This window comes from Coregonus lavaretus (assembly GCF_964263955.1).
Source record: "Coregonus lavaretus genome assembly, chromosome: 6".
Taxonomy (NCBI): Eukaryota; Metazoa; Chordata; class Actinopteri; order Salmoniformes; family Salmonidae; genus Coregonus; species Coregonus lavaretus.
In genome coordinates, this window is record NC_139993.1 from 47,404,469 (window position 1) to 47,414,227 (window position 9,759).

Below are 9,759 nucleotides of genomic sequence, written 5' to 3' on the forward strand. Positions count from 1 at the left end.
GACAGCAGAACTAGATAGAAATAAAAGTTTCATTTAATAATAAGCAACAACTCATTTTCAAGTTTCAACCACGGCAATCAACATTCACAGCAGTCAAAATGCATAACATTCTAATGAAGACAAATTCCTTTCTTTAGTCCAGCTTAGTTTATATGAATAATACAAAATAATGTGTAACTCTGAATAATGATAATAACAATGTTCCAATGTTTGGCCCCTTGGCATTGTAGCATGACAGTGTTTTAGCAATTCTTTAAGTGCAGACAACAATGAATTTGATGTTCAAAAGTAGAAACTACCATTTGAATAGCTGCAAAACAGTTCAGCAGGTTTCTATTGAGATGACAGGAAAACAGACAGTGAAGGCAAGGTACAGACAGAGACTGACTAGTGATAAGCTGTGTGTGTTCCAATAATAATGCAGTAGGTAAGTGATGCTTGGCGATGTCCTTATCATTTTGCACTCTCAGCCATTTATCTTCCCCTCCCCCACTCTCTCTATCTGTGTCCCCTCTCTCTATAGAGTCTAGACTTTCCCTCCCATCTTTCTCCTCTTCACATTGGACAAAATGCTGCCCAGTTGTCATGACAACCCTCTGGCTGGTCGGTCTGAAGCAGCTGAATTCCATCGCCATCACAACAGCTCGCTGTTACCAGACACTGAGTTGACACTGTCTGGAAGAGCACAGAACGAGAGACATTCCTGATTACTGATTAATCTCATAAAACACGATTTAAATCAGATAATTACCAACAATGAAGTCATGTTTAAATTCTATTCCGACCAAAGGGGTGATTGAAAACGTTGCTTAGTTTGTTTCAGTCTAAACACATAAACACACACACAAATATAGCTGTATCCAAATAAATATAGCTGTTTTTATGCATTATGTATGAGAGGAAACACATGCTCACATTCACACACACATAAAGAGAGAGAGAGAGAGAGATAGAGAAAGAGAGATACCAGGATAGTCCAAGGATTTGTTTCTGTTCTGGGGTAGTCTAGGTTTTTTCACAGGGGGTTTGCGATTTGGGGGCTTCTCAAGATTATTAGGGCTATCCCTGTCAGTGCCTGGGGTAAATGAAGACAGGAAATACAAGATAACCGTCAGACAGGGTGTGATCATGAGACACATTAATACACACACACACACACACGGACTAATACAAGCATATTTACTAACTATTGGACAATGGACAGAGACTGACAGACAGACAGAAGCATACAGACAGACAGATGTACCTGTGTCACAAGACATAGCCTTTCTGTTCCTCTGGGGTTTCACTGGGGCTTGAGGCCTCACTGCTTCCTTACCTGCACACCATAGACCACCGTCAATCATACACTGTCATACTCTTTGACTGCAATGACAAAATAATATTGGCTTAATTTGTTAATACCTTGGCTGACAGCCCTGTCAGCCAATCCCAACACTGGCTTTCTGAATGCAGATGGTGCAGGAGGCTGGATCGGCCTTTCATTGGCATACTCGTTTGGAGAAGACACATAGGATGATGTCTTTGGCTGCAAATAAATTGGGCACAAAAATCCATAAAATTATCAATTAATATCTAAACATAACCACACACATATCCACCAGTATACTAAATAATTCACATAAACAAGACAGCCAGAAGCATATGAAAAGACAGACACCTTTTCAGGAATAGGAGGAGGCTGTCCCTCTGCATCTCTATCTCTCTCTTTCCTTTCCATTCTTCCACCATCCCTCTCTCCACCTGCTTCCTCCTCGGCCCCTGAAGATAAAGATGGAGTAATAATATCACTCTGCGATATTATAAATAATGAAACAGATACATTAAATCAACACGGTATGTAAGAGAAGGGTGCAGTACCAGAGCTCTCCTGTAGATGTCTCTGTCTCAGTTTGGACAGGTTGGGTTTGCTGCTCTTGGGAGGAGGGTCTGGTTTAGATGCACTCGTAGAAACCCGTCCAGGGGGAAACCCTTCTCCACCCTTCCACCCTTCCACCTGTCCTACAGCAGTGTCTGAGCGCAGATGTCTGTCCGTCTGTGTGTCAGAGTAATTCTGTCTGTCCATGGTTGCCTCCATGTTTTTCTGGGAGTCAGTCTCACTTTTAGGTGATGGAGTCCTGTCTGATAGGTAAGGGGGCAGAGGTCTCTGAGCTAGATGTTGTCCCTGGGCTTGTCTGTCAGTCTGTCTCCCTGACTGCCAGCTGTCTATCCACTGTCTGTCTATCTGTATGTCTGTCAGTCGACCCTCTGCCCACGTTCTGTCTGTCTGTTTTCTGCTCACCGTCCACTGTCTATCTCGATCAAACTGTCTGTCGATCTGTCTCTGTGTGTGTCTGTCAACTATCCATTGTCTGTCCGCCTGTCTGTCCTCTGTCCACTGTCTGTCTGTATCTGCAGGTTGCTCGTGCTCTGTCTCTAGCTCTGATGGCTGTAAAAAACACATAGGAAAGATAAGAGATATTATAATCATGAATTCATCAACCAGTACTAGGCAACAGGATATAAGATAAACAGAGTAGCAGCAGCTTATGTGAGTGGGTCTGCTGGTGTGTAGAGTCAGTATAAATGTGTATATTATGTGTGTGAGCAAATGATGGAGTGAGTGTTTGTGTGTGTGTTGGATTGACATTGTGTATGAGTGTGTAGGGCCCCATGATTGTGCATAGATACAGTGCAAAATATTAAATAAAAGGTCAATAAAGATACAAGGTTAACTCAGTCTGTGTAGCTATTTTGTTAGCTATTTATCAGTCATATTGCTTGGGGATAGAAGCTGTTCAAGAGCCTGTTGGTGTCAGACTTGATGCACCAGTACTTCTTGCCGTGTGGCAGCAGAGAAAACAGGGGGAGTGTTAATGTACCACAAGTGATACAGCATATACTGTACCTGGCTGGGTGAGTAGAAGGGGTGTCTGCTGCCTGGTGGTATGCTCTGCACTGGCTCCTCCCCCCTCTGGTCCTCCACCTCACCCCCCTCACCAGGAGAGCCTGCCCTGGCAGCAGAGTGAGCGGGCTGCAGCAGCGTGTAGACATTCTCAGTGGCTGTCCTGAGAGAGAGAGAGAAGAGGACAGTCAGAGAAACAATGACAGAGTCAACCAAGAATTTGCTCTGTGGCCCCTGGATTGTATTTGATTTGGTGTGGACAACAAATGGGCCTGTTTTTCTAACCCAGCAGGCTATGTTATAGTAATGTTATAATATTGGGATAGAACATATAAGACTTGCATTATTTTGACATCTTTATTCATTTACTGCATCACCACAACCATTTTGCTGTCATCTATGTACACACACTGGTGTCATCTGCTGCCCATACGGAAAAACCACATGAATTTCACATGTGATCTTATGTGAAGTTAATGTGATAACACGAAACTTGGTATTTTGTTAGGATCCCCATTAGCTGTTGCGAAAGCCGCAGCTACTCTTCCTGGGGTCCACACAGAACATGAAATATGACATAATACAGAACATTAACAGACAAAGAAATCTCAAGGACAGAACTACATCAACTTAAAAATGACACACAGCCTACATATCAATACATACACTCAAAATATCTAGGTCAAATAGGGGAGAGGCATTGTGCCGTGAGATGTTGCTTCATCTGTTTTTTTAAACCAGGTTTGGGGTTCATTTGAGCAATATGAGATGGAAGGGAGTTCCATGCAATAATGGCTCTATATAATACTGTACGCTTTCTTGAATTTGTTCTGGACCTGGGGACTATGAAAATACCCCTGGTGGCATGTCTGGTGGGGTAAGTGTGTGTGTCAGAGCTGTGTGTAAGTTGACATGTTAAATCATGTGGTGTTTCTGTAAGGGTGTGCTCTCCGGCAGCATGGCCATTCCTCATGTCAACACAGAGCTGCATCCCAGCACTCAATTAGACTAATAGCACACAGGGCCCACAGAGCATGCACTTAATGCTCATCACTCTAACAGAGGGACAGAGAGAGAAAGAGAGAGTGAATGAGAGAGATACATTCATAAAGTAGTGGGTGGTATGTTATAAAGTGACAGTGAAGACTATGCCACCCTGATATATATCATAATGTGCAGATTGCAGCTGCATATATCATACTACATGGGAGAGTGTGTATGATACTGAGGATTCACAAACCCTGTCGGTGCCGTGGCGACAGTGCGACACTCTTCCCCACACCCGTCTCTGCCAGACTCTGGCCCCTGATTGGAGAGCGTTGAGTTGCGGTTCCTACGGAAACCAAAGATGGCCAGCATATTGCGTCTTTTCTTTCGCCTGAGAGAGTGGGCTTTATGGAGAGAGGACAACTGACTGATGGAGAGGGCAGAGAGAGATGAGGGGAGCAAAACAGGAAAAAGAGAAAAAGCAGATGTTATGAGAAACTGACCATAGCTATGCTGTAAAAATACAGTATGTCTATATTACATATTTCTGTTCAGTTTGTCCCTAGTCAGCACCTGCACTTTTTCTTATTGTCTCTGTCATCAGACCCCCATACACTCCTAGAAAAAAGGTGCTATCTAGAATCTAAAAGGGTTCTTCAGCTGTCCCCATAGGAGAAACTTTTGAGGAAGCCTTTTTGGTTCCAGGTAGAAACCTTTTGGGTTCCAGGTAGAAACCTTTTGGGTTCCAGGTAGAAAAGGGTTATCCTATGGGGACAGCCGAAGAAGACTGTATGTTTCTCTGGGCTGCTGCCTCTGAAACTTAATAACACTTCCCAGCAGCAAGGGGCGTTGCTAGGATACCACTCCTGGCACACAATGCTTTTCCAGAGTGCATTAATTTAGAAATATGTTTAACAGTAAATGTAATAATACTAAAAGCATCTACTTAACAAGATGATCTGCTGTGTGGGTATACTTTAGCATGGACCAGCATTACTCTGCCAGTCTGTGACAGGTGGAGACGATACTCTCTAAAACTATTACTAAAGGCAGAGCTCACCTAAAGTCCTTATTCTGAAAGTAGTCTATGGACTGATGGAAAGTAGGGCCTATGCTAAATGACTTAGGCTGTAGTTTCTTTGGGTGATTCATGTAATTTAGATCATGCATATGGTGTGCTATTCACTCTTATTGCCTTTTGGTCATTAGAGAGAGAGAAGGGTAGAGAGAGAGAGAGGTGTGTAGGAGGGGGGGGGGGGGGTCTACCTATCAGGGAGGACTCTCTTGGTGTAGAAATCTGGGAGTCCATGATCAAGAGGGGTGACAGCTCCATTTTCATTGCAATGCTGGGGACAGAGAAAAACACCCATATTTCAGATTGACCATACAGATAGATGTAGGATCTTAATTTGACCAGTTTCTCACAGCAGAACAATTATCTTGCAGCAACATGAAATGTGAATTATTATGTGCATTATAATTAACTGACATTTTTGTAGGGGTTGATACATTTTTTGTAAGGGAAAATCAAGTCTGAAATTTCAAAGTGGAAATTACAAACTTCAGAAGCCTTTTTAAACTTCAAATACACTACAAGTTTTACATTTCCTGCATTGAAGGAAAATTCTCCTGCACAGGGTGATCAAATTAAGATCCTACATCTGTCCTAGTCTGATACATCCACGATTTCATATGGAGAAATAAAGAGTGATTTCCCACTAACACTGTAAGCACTTTTTTGGGGGGGCGGGGGTGGGTACAGTTTCATTTTTAAAATGTTCTGTTATTAATAATACAAATGGATTATACTACGTAGCTTTGGAGAGATGACTTAACCCAATTGGAGTAATTCACTTAGTATAGACAACCCTGGACCCAATCATCCTGAAAATAGAGCAGCATGCTGCCACTGTCGGGAGGCCCCAGTATTTGGGAATATGCGATGGGAATTAAACATTTTTGTATTATCATTATGTTAATCATATTAATAATTGCCCTTATGGAATAGAATATGTGCATGGGCACACGCACATACGCACAGCACAGTGTTACAAACCTGTATCAATATTCATATCTGGTTTATTTAATAAGCAAATTAATATAGCCACAAGTTATAAATTGTGCTTGTATCATAAGGGAATATTATCTTCTTAGTTGTCATTATCTATGCTAATAACATCTGTATCCTGTGTTATTAATATGGAAGTATCTCTATGTTACTCTATGAGTTTTTAAAGTTCACATATCTTTAACTATGTGTTGCCATATCAGTATCTCCTTAAATGTATAATTTATTAGCTAATAAATCTACGTCTTTACTCTTCTGCAGTCAAATGAGAAATCTACGTGAATCTATAAATTATTATAGATCCTGTATTTCCATATTCACAGTCAAGCATTACAAACAGTCTGAGCAGTTCAGTAGTAACTTTATACACTGCTCAAAAAAATAAAGGGAACACTAAAATAACACATCCTAGATCTGAATGAATGAAATAATCTTATTAAATACTTTTTTCTTTACATAGTTGAATGTGCTGACAACAAAATCACACAAAAATTATCAATGGAAATCAAATTTATCAACCCATGGAGGTCTGGATTTGGAGTCACACTCAAAGTGGAAAACCACACTACAGGCTGATCCAACTTTGATGTAATGTCCTTAAAACAAGTCAAAATGAGGCTCAGTAGTGTGTGTGGCCTCCACGTGCCTGTATGACCTCCCTACAACGCCTGGGCATGCTCCTGATGAGGTGGCAGATGGTCTCCTGAGGGATCTCCTCCAGACCTGGACTAAAGCATCCGCCAACTCCTGGACAGTCTGTGGTGCAACGTGGCGTTGGTGGATGGAGCGAGACATGATGTCCCAGATGTGCTCAATTGGTTTCAGGTCTGGGGAACGGGCGGGCCAGTCCATAGCATTAATGCCTTCCTCTTGCAGGAACTGCTGACACACTCCAGCCACATGAGGTCTAGCATTGTCTTGCATTAGGAGGAACCCAGGGCCAACCGCACCAGCATATGGTCTCACAAGGGGTCTGAGGATCTCATCTCGGTACCTAATGGCAGTCAGGCTACCTCTGGCGAGCACATGGAGGGCTGTGCGGCCCCCCAAAGAAATGCCACCCCACACCATGACTGACCCACCGCCAAACCGGTCATGCTGGAGGATGTTGCAGGCAGCAGAACGTTCTCCACGGCGTCTCCAGACTCTGTCACGTCTGTCACATGTGCTCAGTGTGAACCTGCTTTCATCTGTGAAGAGCACAGGGCGCCAGTGGCGAATTTGCCAATCTTGGTGTTCTCTGGCAAATGCCAAACGTCCTGCATGGTGTTGGGCTGTAAGCACAACCCCCACCTGTGGACGTCGGGCCCTCATACCACCCTCATGGAGTCTGTTTCTGACCGTTTGAGCAGACACATGCACATTTGTGGCCTGCTGGAGGTCATTTTGCAGGGCTCTGGCAGTGCTCCTCCTGCTCCTCCTTGCACAAAGGCGGAGGTAGCAGTCCTGCTGCTGGGTTGTTGCCCTCCTACGGCCTCCTCCATGTCTCCTGATGTACTGGCCTGTCTCCTGGTAGCGCCTCCATGCTCTGGACACTACGCTGACAGACACAGCAAACCTTCTTGCCACAGCTCGCATTGATGTGCCATCCTGGATGAGCTGCACTACCTGAGCCACTTGTGTGGGTTGTAGACTCCGTCTCATGCTACCACTAGAGTGAAAGCACCGGCAGCATTCAAAAGTGACCAAAACATCAGCCAGGAAGCATAGGAACTGAGAAGTGGTCTGTGGTCACCACCTGCAGAACCACTCCTTTATTGGGGGTGTCTTGCTAATTGCCTATAATTTCCACCTGTCTATTCCATTTGCACAACAGCATGTGACATTTATTGTCAATCAGTGTTGCTTCCTAAGTGGACAGTTTGATTTCACAGAAGTTTGATTGACTTGGAGTTACATTGTGTTGTTTAAGTGTTCCCTTATTTTTTTTTGAGCAGTGTATATTCCATATGGGGTGAGATGCTGAGATCAGCTTCCTCTTACTGTGTCAGAGGGGGCGTGTCCTGCTCGGTGCCTCCGTGGGGGCCTCGGCCTAACCCGTGTCACATGATGGAGAGGTGCACCCTGGGTAGGGAGCGCAGACAGCCCCTCCCAGGATGCAGAGCACGAGAGGGCCGAGAAAGAAGAGAAAGAAGAGGACGGTGGGGAGGAGCTGGAGTCATCACACAGGCCTGAAAGAGAGAGAGAAAAAAGATGGAAAGATGACGAGATCAAAGATAAATGGAGAAGGAAGTGGAGAGGGGATAGAAGTTCCCATAGGAGTCATGTGGCGCTGTCATCTGTGCTTCAAAGACATACTGTTTAAAAACTACAACAATTAGCAACTTCACTCAAACATGTTGATGCAGGAATGGGCTTCGGCTGGCATGAACACCAGCGATTAATGGCTTTCTCAGAGGGAGAGGAAAGGAGAGAGAGGGAGAGGAAAGGAGAGAGAGGGAGAAAGGAGAGAGAGGGAGAAAGGAGAGAGAGGGAGAAAGGAGAGAGAGGGAGAGAGGGAGAGAGGGAGAGGAAAGGAGAGAGAGGGAGAAGAAATGAGAGAGAGGGAGAGGAAAGGAGAGAGATGGAGAGAGGGAGAGGAAAGGAGAGAGAGGAAAACAGACACAGCAGGACACAGTCACTAATGACCTCTAAAAGAGAGCAGGGAGGAAGAGAGAGAGAGGGATAAAGAGATAGAGAGATAGTGGGACGGAGGCAAACTCACTAAGCCTGGTAGAGACGGGTCGTATACGTCTAGTTCTAGAGCTACGCTTCTTAATGGCAAGTGTGTCCTAGAGAGGGCAGAGAAAGATGTAAAAGCACAAACACACACATCCCAAACAAACAATCACAAAACACATATGCTCACTCACTCACACATACCATACACACACCCTAGGCAGACGATCCCAACACACAATGCTCACTATACTGGTGCCCATCTCATCGTCTGTGATGTCCAGAGAGTCTCTGTGTCTGTGTGACCTCAGACCTGTTCCTCCGTCACATGTCACCTCACAGCGCTTCACCTGGGACACCTGACGTGTCTGGGACAGGGAGCAGACATTACACATGAATAAATGTATTATGAAGGTTGATATGAATAATACTGCAACACTCATAAAGGTGTTCTGACAGGTTTCATAAGGGTGTTATGAAGGTTTCTATGAATGATACTGCAAAAGTGTAATGGTGTTATGAATGCCTGTACACCCCTTCAAGTAAAGCTTTACCAATAATTATAAGCTAAAGGTGACAGGCCCATATAGATAGACAGACACAGACAAATGGCAGCATGTCTATACCAGGGTCTTGTGGGTGGCGTAGAGCTCCTGCAAGATCTGATCTACAATGGAGTTGGTGAGGTAGGAGACCACTGAGAGCTTCACCTCCCTGAGAGAGGGGGAGAGAGACAAAGAGAGTGGGGAGGAAAGGGAGAGGGAGGGCCGGGCAGAGAGGAGGGGGAAGAGAGTATGATAGAATGACTTCACAGATACCCAAAAAATAAGGCTGCATTGCTTATCTTCCTCCCTCAGCTCTCCCTCCCTCCCTCCCTCCCTCACTCCAGCACTCGGTGAATGTCCTGTTCTGCTCTCTCCATCAAGGCTGTGCGGATGGTGGAGAGAGGGATGGAGACGCGCTCCGAGACGGACGAGAGCGGAGGACTCAATCTCTCCGCTGCAGAGGAGGACAGCGGGCACAGCTCACGACAGAGAGACACCATGGAGTCAACAATCACCTGTCAATCAATCAAACAACCAATTAAACAAATCAAACAAATAAACAACTATGTATTTGATTCAGAAATGGTGAAGGAGTAAGTAAACAGATTATGTTGAAT

The 9,759-nt window shown here is 44.5% G+C and overlaps 1 protein-coding gene across 1 annotated transcript in view; it reads right to left on the reverse strand.

Moving 5' to 3' along the window:
• Positions 1–634: 634 nt before the first annotated feature.
• Positions 635–9,759, reverse strand: part of LOC311131060 (uncharacterized protein) — a gene marked incomplete at both ends in the record, with an annotated part of 9,958 nt that continues 833 nt past the window's right edge. Inside the window, 14 exons of the mRNA XM_084163877.1 lie at positions 635–675; positions 968–1,075; positions 1,247–1,318; positions 1,405–1,528; positions 1,661–1,761; positions 1,861–2,428; positions 2,888–3,047; positions 4,125–4,298; positions 5,138–5,217; positions 7,923–8,110; positions 8,644–8,710; positions 8,837–8,965; positions 9,224–9,311; positions 9,482–9,657. Coding sequence (XP_084020003.1) covers positions 635–675; positions 968–1,075; positions 1,247–1,318; positions 1,405–1,528; positions 1,661–1,761; positions 1,861–2,428; positions 2,888–3,047; positions 4,125–4,298; positions 5,138–5,217; positions 7,923–8,110; positions 8,644–8,710; positions 8,837–8,965; positions 9,224–9,311; positions 9,482–9,657 — 2,076 coding nt within the window. The remainder of the gene's footprint in view (positions 676–967; positions 1,076–1,246; positions 1,319–1,404; positions 1,529–1,660; positions 1,762–1,860; positions 2,429–2,887; positions 3,048–4,124; positions 4,299–5,137; positions 5,218–7,922; positions 8,111–8,643; positions 8,711–8,836; positions 8,966–9,223; positions 9,312–9,481; positions 9,658–9,759) is intronic.